The 22820-nt window shown below is 40.7% G+C and overlaps 1 protein-coding gene across 3 annotated transcripts; it reads left to right on the top strand.

Annotated features, from left to right (window-relative positions):
- The first annotated feature begins 3735 nt into the window (after positions 1–3735).
- FAM98A (family with sequence similarity 98 member A) lies at positions 3736–22607 on the top strand. 3 transcript variants are annotated; one of them, XM_077813555.1, is made up of 10 exons: positions 3736–3820; positions 4057–4162; positions 7315–7463; positions 9528–9662; positions 11224–11408; positions 14230–14310; positions 15160–15276; positions 19290–19457; positions 20649–21201; positions 22374–22607. In XM_077813555.1, exons 2-10 carry the CDS (start codon positions 4110–4112, stop codon positions 22442–22444), a joined length of 1512 nt encoding a protein of 503 aa, XP_077669681.1. In that variant the 5' UTR covers positions 3736–3820; positions 4057–4109; the 3' UTR covers positions 22445–22607. The 3 variants fall into 3 exon arrangements, with proteins under 3 accessions (XP_077669681.1, XP_077669680.1, XP_077669682.1); XM_077813554.1 differs by having other exon boundaries at positions 20649–22607; XM_077813556.1 differs by lacking the exon at positions 3736–3820 and adding an exon at positions 6319–6431 and having other exon boundaries at positions 3910–4162; positions 20649–22607.
- The last annotated feature ends 213 nt before the right edge of the window (positions 22608–22820 follow it).

Raw genomic sequence — 22820 nt, 5'->3', positions numbered from 1 at the left:
CTTGCTTGGGCGCAATTGCCTCCTGGTGCAGAAATTTGAACTTTGCTTCAAAAATTTGCACAGAAATTTTTTGTGCACATGGCCTGTCAAAAATTAGAGGGAACATTCACCCAGCTACCATACACTAGAAGTTCTGAAGCGTGCTTTCACGTACAAACAGAATTATGTCAAAGTATGTCTTCAAGGGGCCGTTTCTGCTAATAAAACAAAAAATCGGAAATTAAAAAAACTTTTAAGAATTTTTTAGTAGCTAGATCCACGTGGCTAGTTAGTGCGCATCAGGCTAGTATGCTGTAGATTTACACCTTGTCTTTCTGTGTACTAAGTCTCCATGTTGCCAAGCCCAAAATCTAAGAGCCTGGACTATGGCTATTGAGCCTACCACAACAGAGGCAAAGAACTTAGGCCTAGATCTGCAAAGGTATTTGGGGCTTCTAACTTAGAAAACATCCCCCAAGAACTCTATTAACCAAATATATGCTTTCTAAATCTGTTTCTATAAGGAGCCTGGCCAAGTGCCCTACCCCAGTTAGATCACTCCACAGGTACCCCACTTGTGTGTTTCTAAATCTGTCCTTTTCAGGTATGTTTTGTGTATATTTTTAGAGTAGTTAGGCCTGGGATGTGAAATGTCCTCTGGGCATGGAAAAATAGCAGCAGGTAAACTTGGGGACTTGCACGTCTATACTGGACAGATTACAATTAAAGCAATGCCCTGATTGTTCCTATGACCAGCCAATCAGCTCTTGAGACAGGGAAGCACAGAGTACTCACAACACATCCATATGCCCAAATAGCTGGCTACACCACCCTTCAGGGATATTTAGCTCTTCAGTAACCTAAGCTCCAAGTGAATCCTCATCTGATTAGCTGAGTTCCACAGAAGACAAAGCTTTCTTGCCAGCTTCCCTCTTTAGCGCTGCTTCTGAAAGGGACTGGATGAGCTCAAGATCACTCGTTTCTATGTAGGCCCCAAGAGCACCTGCCTTGGTAGGGCTCAGCTTATCTCACCTGAAGAGCAGCCTAGGTGGAACTTGACTCTATGGAGTATTCTCCCAAGCTCATCACTGTTCCAGACACACCAACCCCCATGCAGGCACAAAGCAGCTAATGTACAGTAAGGTTTTTTTCATTGCAAAATAACACATACTGATCATTTTTATTACAAGAAATAGGAATAATATTCTCTTTCTGAGGACCAGTCAGTCTGCAGCTCCTGAAAACCACCAAATACAATAGAGAGAAAACACATTGTCACTCATACATGCACCACTCAATTCACAGCACAGTACCAGCTTCTCAACATGGCTTCGCTTTTTACCACCTAACATTGTCTCATCCTTGACAAGCCACCCTTTGGGGATTCATGGACTGGCTGCAGGACCCTGGGTGCCTGTCCTGTGGCAAAACAGCCTAGCAGTACCAGAGCCAGCAGAGGGAATTCTTCCCTTCTCGACGGGTTCTTATTCCCTTGTGCTTTCTCCTCTTTCTGTACCTTTATGCACATACATAGTTTCCCCTTTGAGGATGTTGGCAGAATCCACTCAGAATCTGTCCTTCTCACAGGATTTACCTTGACTAAAAAATAAGGTTTTGTTAGAATATGACCTTGAAAAATTATGTTAACATGATGTTAAACAGTTTGTTTCCATTTGCACTGGTTGCAGAGTTCTGTTTAACAGCAGTAGTCTAATTTGCTATGGGGCAAGGGCCCTTTCCCTTTTTTGAGGTCCCCCCACTTTTCATAGGTCTATATTACATCTTCCACTTTTTGGTCCCCTAACTCCAGGATACCATTTAACCACCGATAACACTCTGTGCTGGCACATGTTTGTCTCCTCCTCACAGAATTTTTCTGAAATGACACCCCGTTTAATATCTTGAAAAGTCATGTTAAGTAATATGATGATCAACAGGGCTTTGCAGCTACTGTAGGCAGGGACTAATCGAGTTTAACATTGTGTTAATGGGCTTGACTCCTCAAGATTCTTCACTCCCTCTTCCTGGCAACGGGGCAGTCTCTAATCTCCACACACACCTGCCAACATCCTCACAGGGAAACATGATTTATTTGCATAAATCTACATAAAGAAAAAGAAGGGAGCCCGCGGAGTTTCATTCTCTCTCCAACCTCCCCTCGCCAGCAGCTTAAATTCGTCACACAAGCCTGCAACCGCATTTCATTACAAACACCCTGCTTCCGTTTTAGAAGGCTGAGGGAAAGGGCCCCTTCCCTGTTTGATCTCCAAAATCCTGAGTCTCCTTAAACCTGGGATGGGGAGCAGGGGACCTGGCAGTGTTGGGAGCTAGAAAAGTTGCAGGAGGAAATTGCTCGTTAGCTAGCCAGCTCCCATTCCTGTAGTAGGGAGCACTGGCTGCTGAGGTGCTGAGAAGCCCAGCAGCCCCTCAGCAGAGACAGAGGCTCTAATTGGCAGAGAAGGGTCTTCCCCTGGAGGCAGGGTGGGAATGGGGAAGGCCTTATTGGAAATCCTGGGAGGTGCTTGCCTATGTCTAAAGGCCCCTCCCCCAGCCTTGCAAGGGGGACCACTGGCCCCAGGAACCAAGTGAATGTGGGGGACAACTAATGAATAACAGGGTCAGGAGTGAAGGTCACAGGTTCAAAACTAGGGTTCCAGTGGGGGAGCAGAGAACCCTGAACAGTGCCCACTGCTCCTCAAAGCTATCTAGTGAGTCAGCAGATGCTGCCTAGAGGAACTCTGCCGGGATGTGTGAGACCAGGGAAGAGTAGAAATAGGCCCCAAAGTCACAGAGCACTCCCTCGTTTAGCATCCTCCTCCTGGTGTTGAAGATGGTCACTTTGGCCAGGGCCAGGAGGAGGTTGACAAGGCGGTCTCGTGACTTGGTGGGGCTGCGGACAGGGTGTGCGAAAATGAACAGCTGTGGGGAAAAGTGCAGCCCAAACCTCAACAGGAGGCTCTGGAGGAGCCAGAATAGGGGCTGTAATCTGATGCATTCAGTGTAGGCATGTGCCAGGTTTGTCCTCATGCTCCAAAAGGGGCAGGCGTCGGAGATGGGCAGGCAGTGGACCGTTCAGCACAGGATTTTGCTGCAGCCTGACTCTGGTCTGGCCCATTGAAGGGGCTGCAGATGCGGACCCACAGGGCTGGACGTTGTTCCTCCCCCAGGTTCTCTTTTCTGGGGCAGCAAGATGTGGGTGGGCGAGTGAGCACGAGGCAGTTGGCATAGGTGGCTGCCGGACAGCTCGGCAGAGCATGGGAGGTAGCGCTGTAGCTGGAGCAAGGCCCGTTCTTTCCAACCTGGGTTGCTAATTAATGCACGCTTAGCCATGACGAAACGTGCGGATGTGGTACCTAACGGCTGCATAGCTCCAGCTAGTGCTTGGCATGATGGGACTTGTAGTCCTAACACAAGCACCCACGGCCGCCATCTGCTGAAGTTTGTCCCTTTTCCCGCTCCATGTCTCCTCGTTTCTTTAATTTCACCGTCTCCGGACGGCCAGAACCCTCCACATTCCAACGTGGGTTCCACAGGAGGGGGGTCCTTCCGCTCAAGGCTGCCAGACGCTGCCTGACAAAAATATTTTTCTTCAAGGGGCCGTTTCTGCTAATAAAACAAAAAAACAGAAATTAAAAAAAAAATCACCCCTCACACTGAAAGAGAAACGGAGAGTAGCGGAGACGTTAAAAGAACACAAGGTGGTGATGTGAATTAGGCACCGCGCAGGGCAGCTCCCGGTGCCGGGTGAAAGGTCAGGCCGGGGGCCTGCTCCCCTCCCCTCCCCTCCCCCCCCGCTCTGACATGCCAACCCGGCAGTCGGCTTGGTAGCTGCTTGCGCAGAGTGCGTCGGGGGAGCCCGGTGGGGCAAGGGAGGGGGCAGGCCTGGAGGAGGGGGCGGGGAGCTGACAGGGGTGACCCCCGGCCTGGGCAGGAGCGATAGCGGAGGGCGTGGCTGAGGAGCCCGGGGCCCGGGGTTGCCGCTGAGCGGGGTGGGGTGAGGTGGCCTCGCCCCGGGCCCGGGGCTGTAGCCGGGGCAGGGGCTGGCGCGCTGGTGACTGACTCCGCTTTGCTGTGCAGGTGCCAGCTTTCTCCCTCGCAAGGAAACAGGCCGGTGGGTGCCCGGGCAAAGGATGGAGTTCGAGCTCATGGAGAGCGACATCCTGGAGGCGCTGGAGGATCTAGGGTAGGTGTCCTTCCCCGGCCTTCCGCGGGATACACGTGTGGGACCGGCTACCCCCTCCCGGCTCGCCCAACCAGCGCTTCGCTCGGGGCGGGGGCAGGTGGACCCGTATCTGGTGGGTGACTTGGCAATTCCCGTGACGGGGATCGAGGCTGAAAACTCCTTGTGCTCGTGTTTCCATGTTAGCTTCGGGTGGCCAATGTGACACTCGCCTATTGTTCCCTCTTCCATAGGCACACGTGAGGGGCTCCTCTAGTGGCAGAGGGAGAGCTGGGGTTTAGGGATTCAACTTCTTCAACGGAAAATCTTTGTTCTAGAAGAAACCCGATTTTGCAGGTTTTGAAATCTTTCTTACAGCAGAAAAATCCTCTCGCAGAAGTACAGCATGTCTGTTGTGTTCTCAGACTTAGTTTCCAGGGCTATTGTGTTGTGTCTGTTGATGGTTTCAGAGTAGCAGCCGTGTTAATCTGTATCCGCAAAAAGAAAAGGAGTACTTGTGGCACCTTAGAGACTAACAAATTTATTTATGCCACAAGTCTTCCCTTTGTTTTTGTCTGTTGATGGTACTTATTTGGATTCTGTGAGTGCAGTATCTGAGAGATGGTCTACACTGGGAACTTACATTGTAATCGGTACATCTCTCAGAGGTAATGAAAAATCTACGCATGTGAGAGACATAGCTATACTGACCTAACCCCTGATGTCAAATTCTTCCATCAATCTAGCTACCATGTCTAGGCCAGCTGGATTGCCTACACCAGTGGCCCCAACCTTTCTGTGGGAATAGCACATTCCTATTCCTAGAAGACTGTGGTGAGCACCGGGCACCCCGCCACCGAAATGCTGCTGAGAAGCCGCAGCGAAAAGAAGTGTCGCCACCAAAGTGCCGCCGAGAAACGGCAGTGCTTCTCAGCGGCATTTCGGCGGGCGGTTCTCTGGTGGCTGCACTCAGCAGCGGCATTTCGGTGGCGCAGTGTCATGCGGGCGCACACAACTGCCCCAAAGGGAACCATTGCGCCTGTGGGCACTGCATTGGGGACCCCTGGCCTGCACAGCTGGGAGAACCCCTCCCGTCTGCGTAGGTAGTGTCGGCACTGAAACATTAGTAGGAGCAGCCGCAGTGTTTTGAGTCATCACTTGTCCTTGCAGCATCATTGTGTGGTGAGGGAGTACTATTATACCCATTTTACAGATGAGGGAACTAGGCACAGAGAGACTGAGGTCCAAGGTCATACAGGAAGTTTATGGCAGAGCAGGGAATTGAACATTGGGTTTTCAAGTTCCAGGCTAGCACCCTGACCAATGGAGAATCTTTCCTTTCTAGTTGAATGTTTAACGAAGGATGCCTTACTACAAAGTGTTCATTAGGCACTGAAGTCAAATAGATGTTGTTAAAAACAAATAAACCAAACAGCTTTAATATGTTAAAAGTCTCTGATTAAAATTCCCTTCTGCTTTAAGTTACTCAGCTTTAATTCCCTTGTTTCTTGTGATGTCCTCACTTCATTAGTTCTTTGATCAACATATGCTTTCATGCTAACCGGGGCGGGAGAAGCAGGAGTAAAACCTTCCCTTCAGAGAAGGGAGGAAAACAAATATGTAGGCTCTGTACATTATGAAGAAGAATAAAAGGACACAAGCCCATTTTTCCTTTTTCAGGTCATCTTTATAGCACTCTGGGCCAAATTCTTTATTCAGGGTGTACATTGATTTAACTTTCAATGTCAATAGGAGATTACACAAATGTAATGGAGGGCTGAATTTCGCCCAGTGTGGCTTTGTTGATCCATCTGGACTAAACAAAAATGCTGTCAAACTGTGGATTACAAGAGGCTGCAGCAGAAAAAATGCAGCAACCAGAGCAGGGACATTACTGGAGGGAAGAGGAGGAGAAGTATGTGTGTTATGGAACATGGGGAGGCACAGATTGAAGTTTCAGTCAGCAATCCATAGATTGGATTGCTAGCTAAAGAGCTGAAGAAGTGGAGCCAGGTTATGAGAGAGATGTTAGCTGGGACGGCATTTCTAGGGAAGGGGGAATTGCTAGGAGAATCAGAGAGTGGGCCTTTCTCTTGACAAACTATTTAGGCTCTGATCCTGCAAAGATTACTTGTGTGTGTAACTTTACACTCTGTGAGTAACAACCCAAATCTTTGCAGGATAAGAGCCCTCGTATGCTGGTTGAGACATCTGTCATCTTTGACATCTATCAAGAGTTGACTGCACCAATTGTCAAAGTGGACTCAGTCATTTGAAGTTTTACTTCTTCAAGGTATCAGGGTAACTTCAATTGTTTTTGAGGTTTCTTTGATCCCTTTTCAGATGGGTATATTACATCAAAACAATCTAGCACCTTTTATATTTACTAGAGTACAAGCTGTAATTTGTGCCATTACCGTGCTGGGGGAAATTGTTAGGTTTTCTGGACAAAAAAACCAAAAACCTCCGATCTTCTAAAACCAGTAAATAACTAAAATGTGTTATATTTAGAGTTGAATAAGATTCAGCTTTGACATAGTGCGTACAACTCTCATTATAAAATCGTGCCTACTTATGCCAGGCCTGAATTTGTCCCATAGGTCTCCATACAGAGACAACTTTTCACCTCTTTAATGTCCATATTAAAGTTTTTATTCAACAGAAAATTATTCCTCCTTCACTACTTATATAACATCTTTATCCAGTGTTTCTAATTTGCATTGTCTGGCAACCCAGTAAAAATATGAAAACAAATGACATTTGGGCAATTAAAAAAAAAAAAAAAAAAAGGGCAATAGAACAGTCAGGCACTAGTTACTCAACATATTATGAAGCAATAATTCCAGAGAGGTACTTTAGAATTGCAGAAAGAATAGATCAATAAACTAATATCTATGATAGAAGTTGCACTCCATATTTCAGTAGCATTGCTCCGAATGAAAACATTTTGACTCCTGTCACATTTGTTTTACTCAAACATTTTTAATGTCCTGTTTCCCCATAGTTAAATTCATGAATTTTTATGACATTTCCCTGTATCTTCAACACTTAAGATATAATGGTGATATTCCTTACATGTGCACATAGATGTTAAAAAAAAAAAAAAAAAAATCTATAGCGGAATTCAGTCATAATATAGATGCTTAATAAGTTGTGCTTTTAATTTTACTTGCCAGTTACAAAGGTCCATTGTTAGAAGATGAAGCGCTGACTCAAGCAGTCTCTGGTGGAGCCAGTTCCCCTGAATTTACCAAACTCTCTGCTTGGCTGGTATCTGAGTTAAAGCTATACTGTAAATTAGAAGAAAATGTGCAAGCTACTAACAGTAAGTAACCACAGCCCTGAGAACAAAATTGTGCAGTTAATACCCTTTTATAGATGTGTGTTCTATAGATTTGGTCTGACAGTTGTTAAATCAATTGTACCACAGAGTACTGTGCGCATCCTATCAGTTTTTGGATGTTTTCCACCTCATTTTTCAAGCTGACCCAGTGTGCATCCAACAGAAGCTGAATTCATTGTTGGGATGAACTTTCTACTGAAGTTATTTTTTCCTTTAACTGATTTTCACAGAGAGGAGTGTGTTCAGTTCTCGAATACCTTCTTATTTTTGGAGGAAAAAGTTTTATTAATCAAAATTTCAAAATAACTTTTTTACAACTTTTTGAGGATCTGATATATTAAATTATATTTAAAATTCCAGAGGGGATGCTCTAATAACTAGAGATTTGCCTCAATTGCCTATTTACTCTTGATTATCTTAAAGGGAAGACAAACAGTGAATTATGAAATGCTTTGTGGGGGAGGACTTGGAAATCTAAAATTTTTCATAATTTTTTTAACTTTAATGGGGAAAAACTAAATAAAACTTTCAAGAAAATGTTTAAACAATTTTATTGAGTTTTTAATGAGCTCTAATTCTGGCATTCTTCAGACTTATACTTTATGTATCATATTTTATCTTAAACAGGTATTCAACAGAATTCTGAATATTTGTGGAATTGTATACACTTTTTAACCTATTTTTGTTACAATACCTAATCCTAATATTTTTCTTTAATTTTTCAGTTATAGACTTTTCTGTATTTTTCCATTTGTTTACTTTGTGCATTAATTTTCCCTGGTACAATTAGTTTCCCCTTTGGTTAATGAAAGCATTTAACACTTCAACACAAGAGACTTTTTGTGTGTGCGTGTGTGTGTGTGGAAATATAAAACCACACAGATTGGCAAATGGACTCTTAATGTAAAAAGAGAATTTTAACTTGTAATCTACTCAATGTCCCTATATATCTTTTTGTTTCTCAGCGTCCTGTCTCTTTCCGTTCTTTTTCCCGCTGTTCCTTTTTTCAATATTTTCCATCTCTTCTTCCTCTCTTTAGTGTGTTCTTTCCAATAATCCTTTTCTCCCTATATTTTATTCATTTTAGTGAGAATACATTACTAGTAGAGGCAGTAAAAGATCTTGCATGTTATAAGGTTCCCACTTCAGGGGCTGAATCAAAATAGAAGTAAACTGGATCTTCGTGCCTGTTCCTAAATTCTCAGGAACTTGGGCAATAGATATATATCAAGGGTTTATATATTTATAGTGCTAGTAAGTGGTATCCTAATTTTGTCTGATTTGGGCTTATCATATTTTCGACTTGATGTCTCTTTTTTTAAATGCCCTAATTTTAAACTTTTTTTTTCTATTCACATTTTGTACTTCACTCAGCTTGGATGATGAAAAGCTATCTTAGTTTCACTCTAGTTCTTGGGCTCTAGGACAAGAAAACACATCTTTTGTCAATCTAAATGTTGCACCTAAGCTACTTGACTTTCCCTCCTACTAAGAAAAAGCAAGTAGGTGAGGGTCATAAATGTAAACTTAAAAGGGGTAGGTTTGTGATACTCTTGACCTTTCTTACCCAGCAATTCCTAATTATTTACTAAGAGTACTTCAGTCAAAATTGTCTAAATCTAAGATGCCTATCGCTCTGATATTTAAGTGACACTAAGATTCCACACGGATTCCAGATTGGTATCTGTGATATCATTAGTTCCAACTTCTGTACTTTATATGGCTACTAAGTGAAGAGTTCCTAGACTGGGGGAGAGAGCAAATGGAAGCATAAGTCTGCAATCACTGAGGAACTACTTGTCCTCAAATCAGTCATGCTGAGTCCCAAGCTTTGAAAACCCAGAGGACTTCGTGGCTTTCACCCACAGCAATATTTTCATTTTGATACTCCTTTAGCATGAATAACTTTCTGCTGTAGCCACAATTATTTTTTTTTTTACCAAATCACCCTGGTCTCCAAAGTTCTGTAGTTCTTAATTAATTTATGATCACAAAATCAGGAAACTAAATATTTGAACTGATTAAACAAGATGCTTTTTTTTAAAGGTCCAAATGAGGCAGAAGAGTTCCAACTTGAAGTGAGTGGGCTTCTGGGGGAAATGAACTGTCCATATGCATCACTAACATCAGGAGATGTGACAAAACGCCTTCTCAATCAGAAGAACTGCCTCCTGCTGCTCAGTAAGTTAAAGGGAACATTTTCGTAGAGGCCTGCTAATGCAAAGATTTCCACTCCTGTTCCTTTTTATGATTCTGAAACAGAATAGTGGTGGTATTGTGTTGTTTGTTTCCCATAAGGAGTGAATAATTTTTCAGTAATTCTTAAGTAGGCCAAAATCCAAACAAAAGAATTGAAGGAGTCACATTACACTGCCACGTCTTCAAAAAATTTACCAGTCAGTATCCAGTAGAAAAGATTTGAGGGTGGGAGAGCACCTGTGAAGACCAGAGGCAATGACCTGGTGAAAAGCCTATTGCATTCCTCTCTACAAAGGTACTGGGAAGAGGGAAGCATGTTGAGATTCCAGTCAGGGTAAAGACCTTGGACTTTGCTCAGAGGGTTCACTTTTTGTATCTCACTCTGACTGGTAGATCTGTCATTAGTTTGAATCTTCTATCATGGCTTTCTACCTGACTCTTGGGATGTGGTGAATAGGTGGTGGATGGTTAAGAACTTTCCCTCTTCCACACCCCTAAAACCGATCTGAAAGCCTGACTTTTGGGGAGAGAAGGAGCCTCAGTTTTTCTGTGTCAGCCTCCTCCATAAATAGCTCCTGTATCTCTTTTTGCTGTTTGGTGTTTGAAAGCAGCATAGTAAAGTGACATTCTTGTTGACATAGAATTCCCATTGTATTTTGGAACAGAAGAACTCTAAATTACTGTTGAGATTTCTAGGTGAAATTAAAGAGAAAATGTACCATTAAATACATCACATTTTAATTCAAACTTTAAAAATTATGGGAATCACAAGCTAAGGTTACATAATCAAATCTGACATTAAACATAATGCTGAATTCTTGTACATAAGCAGACACTTCACAAGATTTTGTTCATTTGTGAGTTTTTTTGGGAGGATGGGGTGAGGTGGTAAATCCCTGATTTGCCATCTTCCTGCTGTCTTCATGTGAAAAGCTTTGCAGAGTTCTCTATAGTCCGCTTCCGCATCAGTTCCTGCTTTCTTTACATAGTGTCTCCATTGCCCCCAAGAATAGCTGCGATTGTTTTAACTGTTTTCCAGCCAGCCTAGCTCCCCAGTTCCTTGGATGATCTCCAATCCTGGTTCCCCTGTGAGTCTTTCATTTATACCTCTAGCCGACCCACTTTTTGACCCAAGACCTTAGGGAGTCCTATCAACCTGGCTGTAAATCCATGGGCTAGCCCCTTCTTGCTTTTTTCCCCATGTTCCCGATCAATATTACTCACTCTGGAAAGGCCTTGCAGGGGAAGAGCCATGCTCTGTTAGGCAGTATAATAAAATCTGCTGGAGTGGGGCTTCTCAGCAGGACTGCCAGTTGCCACAGGTGCCTCCACCTTAGAGTTTCCCCTTCTCAGTGATCCCCTCAGGACCACCTGCTCCTACCCAGTGATTGTTATAAATATGAGCTTTCTTTGGATTGAAAAATTACATTCTGAAATCTTTATAAAATGCTCTGTTTGTGCCTTTATCATTGTAAGTACTTTAATTCTCAGTAATTTTAAAATTAGATGTATCTTACTCTGAAATCTAATTTTCTTACCCCAGCATACCTCATCTCAGAACTGGAAGCTGCCAGAATGCTATGTGTGAACACCCCTCCAAAAAAAGCACAAGAAGGAGGTGGTAGCGAGGTCTTTCAGGAGCTAAAAGGCATTTGTATTGCATTAGGCATGTCCAAGCCTCCAGCCAACATAACTATGTTCCAGTTCTTCAGTGGAATCGAAAAAAAAGTAAGATCCAAAGGAACAAAAGTACAATATTAGAGTATTATTGCTTTCATTTAAATGAGCTCCATTGCCTCTTTTGAAACTTTTCTACCATTGGGGGATTAATGTGGTTTACAGAATGTGCTATGAATCACAAAGAAATTGCAGATATTAAAAGTGAACTTAAGGGCTTCTTCGTTGTTAAGACCTGAGGTCAGGGTTCTGTGTATCTTGCTCAAAGGCTGTGGCTATCTCATTACCATGAAGGGTTCCATATTCCTTATGCAGCTGTAGGTCTCTGAGTCATTACCTGCTGCTGAGGATTCTCAGAACCACTGAACTTAAGTCTTGGCAGGTAAGTCAAGGAGAAACTTGTTTCTAATTACTACTTAGATATTTAAACAACTTTTTAAAGGGATCTGTCATCTTGAAATCTAGTCAGTTAAAATTTATATCAAGTGAACACCTACCCTAGAGTCCCCATGTCATTTTGTGTGACTTTGATTACATTTTCTTTTTTCTTTTTTTTTTAAATAAGGAATGTTCTTACTATCTGGGGAAAACAGTGAAACTGAATGTGTGGTCGAATGCACAAATTAAACTGCAGAAAAAAAGGAAAATATTTTTTCTTTGTTATAAAAATACATTTTTGTTTAAAAAAACCTTTAACTTTCTTATATTATCTGTCCCTTAAAGTTTACATAATTACTAAGGTCCCCAAACCCCCTTTTAGAAACCTTTTGTTAATCTTTTAGGAATTTCTACTTCAGCTGAGTCAAAGTTGCTAGAAATGACTCATTTGGAAGTCTTTAAAGAGAATTTGGCTTTCCAAATTGCTGTCATTTAGGAGGGGAAAGATAATGTGGACTCAGGAGATCACAGGTTTGTTCCTTGCTTTGTCATGGATTTGAGACTTCAGGAAAGTCAGTTTAAGATCTCTGTGCCTCCATTTTCCCATCTGTAAAATGGAGAAAATGCTTTATCTCACATGGATGAACTCATTAACCTGGCAAAGTTTTTCTGATGAAAGGTGCTCTGTATGATCAGAATTATCTATAATGTAAAAATGACATACTAGAGTTCATACTTTTTCAAAATTTCATAATTAACTTCCCTATCACTTTTTTGCTTGGTTCACAATAACAGGCAATGTTAAGTCTATTAAGCTTAAAGGGATACTGTTAAGTCAGTTTAGGGCCCAAAGCCATCTTGTAGTGAAAACAGACTAAAAGGCTAATGAGATGTTTCAGTGAATTTTTAAAAAACGTTAAGCAGAAACTTATTTTTCAGGGAATTTGCAGTGTTTGCAATCCAAACTTTGGAATATCTTGGTAGTAGTTAGAAACCAAAATGTGAAGCTGATTAGACACTGACTATAAACAAAATTGAAACGTAATGGTCGACTTTCATTGACACAACCTGAATGAAAGGCAAAAACTACAGTATCATAAGTAGTGAAAAGTTTAGATTTGAATATACAGTGATGATAGCTGTATTTTCTTCTTTTGTGCATTCCAAAGTTTCTGCCAGCTACAGTAAACTTTGATTTCCAACGGTAATCTTGTTCATGCATATGGCAAATATGCAGCTTATTTAAATCAACCATTAGTTCTGCTGTTCTGTATGTATTGGGTTTTTTGAACTAGTAAGCAAAACAGATAGGAATTGGCGATGAGTGTAGTAATAAGTAGCACTTACAGTCATAAAGAATGATTATGAAATAGACAGGTACCTAGAATTATAAACTTGGAAACCTTTCAGTTGATATCCAGTTTTCCAGAAACTTCTTTGGAACAACAACATTTTGCAAATCAGAAAGACGTTTACGTGCAATTCTGGTGGTTGTAAAGGACATGTTCTGGCAGGGACAGAGATAGGTAGGAAAAGTTTTCTAAATTTTAAGAGAGGACCAGGCATGCATTTACCAGTATATTGAAAAGGTGAAAACAACTTTCTTCAAATGGGTTGTGCTTCATGAAATGTACAAATTACCATCTGGTAGGAAACCATAAGCAAAGAGTTTGGGCAAAGCATCACTTCTTTTTATGACTGTGGCTTTATCTGGGGCCTGACTTGCAGAGGCACTGTTCATCTACAGTTCCCATTGATTTCAGTGGGAGCTGCAGGTATCCAGCACCTCTGGGAAACCAGGCCTTACATTTTGTAGGCCGCTGAAGAGAGTATTTGCATAAATTCAGAAACATGACTTGCAACATGAAGAAAGAAGCAGTATCTTTGTGACTCATTGACCCACTTTTCCTCCAGTCCAAGTGTTTTATCCCATTTCTATACCTGCGTTCTTAGTAGTTTTAAGATGGGAAAGATGGAATAGTAGCTACACACAAATCATTTGATCAACATATAATTTAAATGATCATACTGAAGAATGTATTTTTTATTACAAGAGGGGCCCGTTTTAGATCCTCCTTCCATGAAGTCTTCATATAAAATATTCTGGAATTGAGAATGCTATGAAGTAATTATATATAGGATAGTTTCTGTGTTTAAAGGGAAATAGACCTCATCAAATGTTTGATTTTCCATTTTAATCACAGATGTTTCCTATCTCTGAGGTCATAATGGAGTCTGTTGATCTTTGTATGTATTTTCTCTCCCTTATATCTAAGATTATTATATTACTTGTAAGAATAAGAGTTAAGAATTTTCAGACACAAATGTGATTTGGCTCTTTATACAGCACAATGTATTTTGGACAGTCCTGTATCAAAACAAAGGGCCCCCCTGTGCTTCCTATATAATACCCAGTCCCTCCCTCCCTAAATCTGATTTTTGAAAAGCCGTGTTTATGGCCACGGTAGCATGTTCACAATATATGTTATTACAGCTAAAAGAAACCTTAGCAAAGGTTCCGCCTGGCCATGTTGGAAAACCTTTACTGAAGAAACCACTGGGACCAGCTCATTGGGTAAGGAACCAAGTGTGTAAGAGACTTTTTGTCTCCCGTGTCTGGTAGCATTACCAAATACTTTGTGGTTTTTTTTGTTTGTTTTTTGTTTTTTAAAATCAGTTATCTTGAGTACAGACTCCTGGTAAAAGATAGACAAGAATTCCCTTTAGTCCTAAATGTCTGCGTTTTTGCCCTAGCAGGGACCATTGCTTGCCACCCTGAGAAGCCATAGCGTTTCCAGTGGTATCTTGTCTTTTTTTCTGATTATGAATCATAAAGGAACATCTTGTTGCTGCATGAGGCTGCCTTGTCTCTGCTGCATCATAGGCTCTAATCAAGATCCTTATACAGTATTTCAAACAATTATCCAAGTACTGCTTTTTATTCTTAGCGCCACATCTCTTGTCTTAAAGACACTTTAGTTTTGAGGAGCTGTGGACTTTAGACTCCCTAGCACTTGAGGGTATAAATCCTTGCATTTCTTTGAGTTTATACCTTGTTCATATTTTTCTCCTCCTTACTTGTTTGCTCTGGAAAATACTGGAGGAAGCAAACCAGCAGCTTAAAAAAAGTGAGACGTTTCATACCTTATGAACAACATTGAACACTGTGCCGATAGGAGGCTGTACTTGGGCTGCCATGAAGAAGGTAGAGCTTTCATGGCAGTCAGGGAAGTAGTGTTAGCAGCTGGGGCTTGCATTTGAGGCCCAATTCCATGACTGGAGAATGTTTAATAGGTAGATAGTTGTGTGCTAAAGTCAAATCTGTGTTTAATATCTGAATCTGTTTATACCATTGTCTATCATTTATTGTTACAATTAGAAAATAATCTAGTGTGTGTGTTACACTCATGAATCTTCATTTCAGGAAAAAATTGAAGCAATTAACCAAGCCATAGCCAATGAGTATGAAGTTCGGAGAAAACTCTTAGTGAAACGTTTGGATGTAACTGTGCAGTCGTTTGGCTGGTCAGATAGAGCTAAGGTACAAATTGCTTTCTGTAAACATGCTGAACATGCAGATCACTTATGCTTTATATAAAATATCTTTTGAAAACTGACTTTCCTTGCACTTAATGGAAAACATCCCCTGATGTAATATTTTTGGTTTATGGATTTCTGAAGAAGTTTACTACAGAATAAGTTGACTACAGAATTCTGTTTTAAAACTGATGATTATTATATGATTTAGTAACTATATATGTGCATATAACTATGTATAGAGAGCAAAAAATAAAGTTAAATGGATAAATAAAAGAATAAATATTAGGGATAAGAGGGGATTGTTAGATTTTTTTCATTCACTGTCACATTAGCAATCTTACATTAGAACCAAGGAAACCAAGATTGGAATCTCTTCTTTGCATTGTTTCTGAAGAATCATGTCAGTGAATCCTGCTTCTGACCACCTCTTTACTTAGTACCAAAGTCTGTGCTGTCTGCTGAAGTGCTGACTTTTCCCCAAAATCAAGCTGCATCTGCAAGCCCAGATCCCTAGGTACATTACTGTTATGTAAGGCTGTCTTGAATGTTTCCATGCACTGCAATTTGCTCTGTCATCCTGGCTGTCAGGTAATATTTTGGTATATAATTTTGTTCTTGAATTGTACCATGGAGTGTGATGTGATTTCAACCCCTTCTGAAGTTAATTGGATATGATCATTCTGGTTTCCAAACTAACTACCTGATCTCTCCCCTATGACAAAATTCCAAATATATTGATAGCAAAAATTGGGAACAATTATTTTAAACATGACAAGCATTTAAGCATGACAAGCATTATAAATCTGGCTTCTAAAATTATCACTATTGTCTAAATAATGTCCATAATGGTGCGATTAGTTAGCACTACCACATAAATTAGGTGGCCATCAACGTAGGTGAGTTTCATAGCCAGATGATGTAAAGTCTCACGTCCAATGTCTTTTGACTAAATAAGTTACTTAAAAATCAACAGCTTAAAAAATAAATTGTTCTGTATTTATCTTCTCTCTGGCTTGGGATCCTCTACCATCACACAGACGGGGCTATAGGTGTCACACAAGTGATGGAAGGCAGTGGCGATATGTCAGGTTTCATTGACAAACTTGGAAGAGCTGTTTAATACTTAGTGTTTCAACAGAAACTGAAAGCGAGCAGTGAGTTTTGGGCTGTGTTAAAAACACCTTGGGACTTGTGGCTGTGTCATGGTTTTGCAAAACCTGCCTTTTTTTCAAAAGAAGTGTCTTGCAGGGGCTCCAAGGTTTGATCAGCTGTTCAGATTTAGTTCAGGAAAAGCACAGTGTTCTTCATTGTATTTTCAGTAGAAATGTATTGAAAGAGCTGTTATGAACACAACAAGGGAGGACTAAGGACAATGTCTGGGCTGGGGAAATAGTTTGAATTGTGTGAGATTGCAATTAAACTGTGTAGGGAAAACTATATGTGCACAGTATTTAAGCACTGGCAATATGTTATATTTAAAATTTTATTTTCCTAGCAACTTTCAAAGATACGGTATTCATTTTAAAATATGAACTTTTAAAAACTTCTTTTTATAATTTCATTAAGAATCAAAGAATGCAGTAGTGGTAACTAATTGCTTAATTGTACAGATAAAAACAGTAAATAGATTTCACATTTGATGACAAATGACCTTGTTTTCTTCGCTGACTTATGTCTTATGTATTAGAGATTTTTAAGGTTAAAGAAATAATTAGTGCAAGAATACTAAAATATTATGGCTGCTCTGTATGTTGTATATGTATTCACCTCAAGGTTGGCTTCATATAAGATCACAAGTGTTTGGATTGTAGGTCAAAAATGGAAAAACGTACTGTACTTCTGTTCTTTTTCCCATGCTATTCTGTTCTTTCTGTCTTTGCTTAGTGTCAGGTAATAAAGTAAGGGTGTCATTCAGTTTTGCTATCTTTATGGTAAACATTTTACCTTTAGTTGCTAATGTAAAAGTGTAAAGTTGTTTGGTTTTCAAAAAGAATATTTTACGGTGTTTTGTTTGTCCCTGAGTAACCACTTTGATCTACCCACTACAGCTCTTATCATTCCTGTTTCCTGCCTTGAAGGGGAGCTATAGATGGGAAAAGTAAAATTTGTTAAGTCACCCTGAAGATGTTAAAATATCAGGAGTTCAGCTGGGAGAACAGATTCTCCCATCCACCTGCCCTCACCCAGTGTTGTCCGCTCCAGACAATCCACTGTTCAGTTACACTAAATATTCAGTTACATCTCTTTATTCCTTTGCTCCACACCTTTGTTATTCCCTCACTGTCCTTTATCCCCAGTTGCATCTCTGATCCTATTCAATTTGGGCTCAGTCTTGATGATATGCTAGTCAAAGCTAGATGCAGCTAACTTGTGTTGTATCGAGCATGTTACTTGGGGCGGGGGACAGGGGACCTTGCCATAGGTACATTTGGGCAGGAGGTCAAGAGAGCAAGCTGTTAATGACAGAAGGCAATTGGGGAGGATGCAAATGGGAAAGTTAATAAGCTGGTATTTTCTCCCGACTGAACTTCTGACTGCTCATATTCAGAGTGACTTACGTTTATTTGCCTGTAATATCTCTTCTTGAAGTAGTTTTTTAACTTTCATTACCTTGGTCAATTGTAGCTCCCCTCAAACACAGGAAACAGGAACCGCTGATGGCAGCGGAAGCAGCATGTGAGCAAGAGTGGCTTCTTAGGAAAAAAACGAGGTAAAATATTCCTCTTTTAACTAAACGTTTAAAAAAAGAAAGTTACAGCCTTGAAAATTGGCATTGTAACTGTGCAAAATGTCCATGTAAACTTACCAGCCCATGCACATCTACTTACCTGTGGACTATCATAATTGATAAAAACATGAATATTTTACTAGCCTATCGAACAATTTACTCACACCAGGCAAGGAGAAATGTGAAAGGTTGTATCATATGTAGTAACCACCCACCCTTTCAAATGGCACGCTGACACTCTATTTTATGTACGATGTAAGGAAACTGGACAGTTGTGAATTTCAGTAGATTACTTGAGGACGGTGCCCAGATGGTTTTTTGACCATTCAAAGGACCCATCATCAACACATTGGTTTACTGGCTCTTTCATTCCCGCCCTCTTTGTAATATACAGAGTTTGTTACCGAGGGGTATCTAGCAGTGAACAGGAAATAGGATTATAGCAGCAGTTGGGAAGAGTTAAATAGGTTCCTATTATTTAATATAACACGTGACAGATTTAAGAAGTTAGCATATGCAAAGCAGTAAATAGCTTTAGCTAATTAAATAACGGTTAAAACTGTGAGGTGTTAAACACAATAGCCACATATTACCCCAGTGTAATGAAATCTGATTATGGTTCAACAAACCATCCCTAAAATAAATGATCCCTTTCCTTTTTATGACCTTCTACGCATTGGTATTATGTAATTAGGTGCTTTACAGACAAATGGGACATCATCTCTGCTTCAGAGAACTTACTGTGTAGGGAAGTTTATGGCTAGCATAAAACTGATTTGAGGGATGTTTTTTTTAAACATCGACTGTTTAGGAATTGTGCGTGTGCAAAAGGAAAAGGAGATGTATACAATCTGAATCAATAACTTTCATTGGCATTGTGAAGGTATTGATTAGCTGGAATTCTTTTTCTAACATAGATAACTGATAATACTGACTGCCTACTCAAGACAAATACATAAATGCAGAATAACAAAATATCTTTCTCTCTCAACAATTTTCAGCTGTAAGAAGCAAATGTGTGCAAAGTAACATTTTGGCAATCAGGTTAGAATTATCATCCTTGTGTGACTAGAGTGAAAAAATAATTTGGCTCACGCAGTCCTTATTACAGTAATCCTTAAATTCAAATAAAGTGATTCTTAGCCATTTTGATATTCCTCTTGTATTTTAATAACACAAATATATTTTTATCTAGTTCATTTATTGATCTGGATCTTTTGGTTAGACACGGTCACATACTGATTCCTTTAGCTAATTGAATCATTTGTTTTTCTTTCCTCCAACAGAGTCAAACAGAGAAACTGGCTAAAGTCTACCAACCCAAACGTGCCCTTTTAACTACCAAGTGCTCTATTTCCATTGCTCACCTCTTGGCAGCTCGGCAAGATTTGTCAAAGATTATGAGGACAAGCAGTGGGTCTATCCGAGAAAAGACTGTGTGCGCCATTAATAAGGTATGTCTTCAGTGACTGCTGTGAGATGGCAAATGTAACTTCGTACTAGGCTGTGAACATTAAGTCATTTCATTTTAAAATATTAAAAAAGATTTTTGTCCCAATGAGAGAGTGAGTGTTTTAAACACCATAACATTCTGTATTTTTCATCAAAGTCAATGTAAACTGGAAAATACGTGATGAGAAACTTATCTTCTTGCTGCTGATCCTTATGCACCAAAGCAAAGTGCGTAGTGTACTTTGAATTAGTTTGTAACTTTAGGAATTGTAACTTCTAATATTTAGGGTCAAATTCTGACACACTCGCAGTGAATAATATCATACTCCACAAGCACCCCCTTTGCTCTCAGTGTGACTCATCCTGGTGTGTTATCCTATTCTGTGTGAGTAAGGGGTTCATAATATCTCCCTTAAGATCCATGTTACAGTTACACTTCATAGTCAACCCACACAGGGAGTGAGGAAGCTACTTGTATATTTGTGGTGTTATCATTTCACTATCAGGGTTGCAGGTGCTGCTATTGCTCTGATGTCATTAACATCACATCTAGAATAAAGAATGCAGTCATTTAATTGAATGGATTTTAATTAGACGGGGTATAAATCTGTTTGCAAAATCAGTGTTTTGCTATTTAGATTCTCGTATGAGTTCTGATTAGATTACATTTATATAGTCAAGGTGCATATTTTTGTAAGAGCAAGTGTTGCCGTGGAAAGAATATTGCATAAATTAAGGAATTACACACATGCTCCTCCAAATCCCGTTATTGCCCTGAGAATTCAGGCTAATCAGACTGACTTGTACCCTGAACTTGAGTCTTATTAGCATTACACTATAGTGTATCTGTTCTTCAAAAGTTAACATGAAACGTCACCCACAAAGAATTAAAGAAAGTTTCCGTATTTCAGTAGCACTCAGTGACTGCAGTCAGGATTGGGTTTTGTTGTACTGAACTCTGTACAAACATAAAAACGGTCCCTACCCAAAAAACTTGCATCTTGTGCCTATTTAGGCGTCAGCAAGGAGGTACAGAAGCCAAAAGGACAGAAATGGGCCGACAAGGATGATAGTAATAGGAACACAAGGTTGCATATACTATTCACTAGGAACATAAGATTTGCCATACTGGATCAGACTGGTGATTGCATGATATTAGAACTCCTTAAACAATCTTTTTCTTACCTTTACAGGTATTAATGGGCAGAGTACCTGATAGAGGGGGCAGACCAAATGAAATTGAGCCTCCACCTCCTGAGATGCCACCATGGCAGAAAAGACAAGATGGTCCTCCACAGCAAAGTGGAGGCAGAGGAGGAAGAGGTGGCTATGAATCATCATATGGAGGAAGAGGTGGTTATGAACAAGGGGGTCATGACAGAGGAGGGCGAGGAGGTTATGATTCTTCATATGGAGGACGAGGAGGTCATGAACAAGGGGGTCATGAACGAGGCGGTCGAGGAGGAGGACGGGGTGGTTATGACCATGGAAACAGAGGGGGAGGAAGAGGAAACAAGCACCAAGGAGGCTGGACAGATGGCGGAGGAGGAGGCTATCAGGACAGCAACTACAGAGATAGCAACTACAGAGATGCAGGTTTTCAAACAGGTGGTTACCATGGTGGCGGTGGTGGCTACCAAGGAGGCGGCTATGGAGGCTATCAATCGTCTTCATACACAGGAAGTGGATACCAGGGTGGTGGCGGCAGCAGCGGTGGTTACCAGCAAGACAACAGATACCAAGATGGTGGGCACCATGGTGATCGAGGTGGTGGGCGTGGAGGAGGGAGAGGTGGCCGTGGAGGCCGCGGTGGCCGTGGAGGCCCAGGAGGAGGCTGGGGAGGCAGAGGTGGACAGAACTTTAATCAAGGAGGGCAGTTTGAGCAGCACTTCCAGCATGGAGGCTATCAGTATAATCAGTCTGGATTTGGACAAGGAAGACACTTTACTAGCTGAGGCTGCTAAATCTTACACTTCAGCAGAGCTCAAGTAATAGAAACCTAGTGTCAGAGGCCTGATCTATTGCTTCTTGAATTAGTAAAAGACCATATATGGTAGCAAGGCCCTGTCTGGGTGAGAGGTCTTGCTTCAAGCAAGCTGTAGGTTCCCATACAACTCTGATTTTCTTTTTGTTGTTTGACTGAAATAAATAAATTGCCACTCTTCACTGGGATTAACCAAACCTTAAACCAACAGCTTAGCTTTTTAGATGGAATCCCTTTGATCAAATCATTTTGTTCTGAAATTATTACCCTGCTGTGATTGACTTCCATTCTGGGGGTATATATGCTGACGCTAGGAATGCTTTTCTGATCAAACTTGTAATACACACACAACATTGAAAACTAATTAAATTATCGTTTATATGTTCTGCATTTCTCTTTTTAAATATTCTTTAGGTGTATATGCTCCAAACACAGTTTTCAGTATTGCTTTTGATTTGCTGCCCTGTCATCTTAATCAAGAAAAGGTTTGTCGCTCATGCTCTCACATACCTACTTTCAAACTGCTTTCTAACTCTCAGGTCTCTTGTATCTATTATATGAGCTCTACTGCAGATACCACATTCAGTAGCCTTATCTTCCACTAATTGAAAATTGTATCTCCTGCTCAACTCTGGAGATCTCGCCTGCGGCCAGAATCTGCGAAGATCATTTTAAAACCAAGCTAAGTTGTGAACCGATAGTGTATGTAGGGCTGTAGTAAAGTATAGCAATTCAAACTGACCTGCATCCATCCAAAACAAGTTGCTCCTCTTACAAACCTAATTTTTACTTGAAATCAGCTAGAAGGAACAGCAAACTGAAATTTGTTTTATGCACGAGTTAATACCACTGGCTCAGCAAATTCAGGGCAATTTGTTTTGGGGGTTGTCTTTTTTTTTTTCTTTTTCTTTCTTTTATTTTTTTTTTTTTGAAGAAATGCACTACGGCCTGGAAAGACTAATTCCTGCCTGGAGGAAGCCCTTTTACTATTGCTGCAGAAAATGAAGCCTGGCTGAGTTTGATGTCTTGACATTTTTTTCCTTTACTGAAAGCCACATAATGCTTCTTGCTGGGATTTTGTGTACATAAACATTGTCAAGCTGTGAAAGAAAATGGCTGAAGGTGTGCTGTTGTATAAAAGGTGAGCAATAAAAGTATCTGTATGTTCTCCAGTTTGTTTGGTTTTCTTTAAATCATGGTAAGGTCTAAAAGAATCGTGCAGTAGCAGGAAATTTATAGAGGTTCCTGGCCAGCTATTTTAAGCATGGGATGGGATGAATTCTGCATCTCTTGACGTTTTCAAACCAAGACTGGTAGGATGCCTTTCTGGAAGACATGCTTTAGTCAGACACAAGTCTGGACTTAATACAGGGGTAACTGG

This window comes from Eretmochelys imbricata, chromosome 3 (genome assembly GCF_965152235.1).
Source record: "Eretmochelys imbricata isolate rEreImb1 chromosome 3, rEreImb1.hap1, whole genome shotgun sequence".
Classification (NCBI taxonomy): domain Eukaryota; kingdom Metazoa; phylum Chordata; order Testudines; family Cheloniidae; genus Eretmochelys; species Eretmochelys imbricata.
Note: the sequence above shows the minus strand (reverse complement) of the source record. Positions and strands in the feature narration are given on the sequence as shown.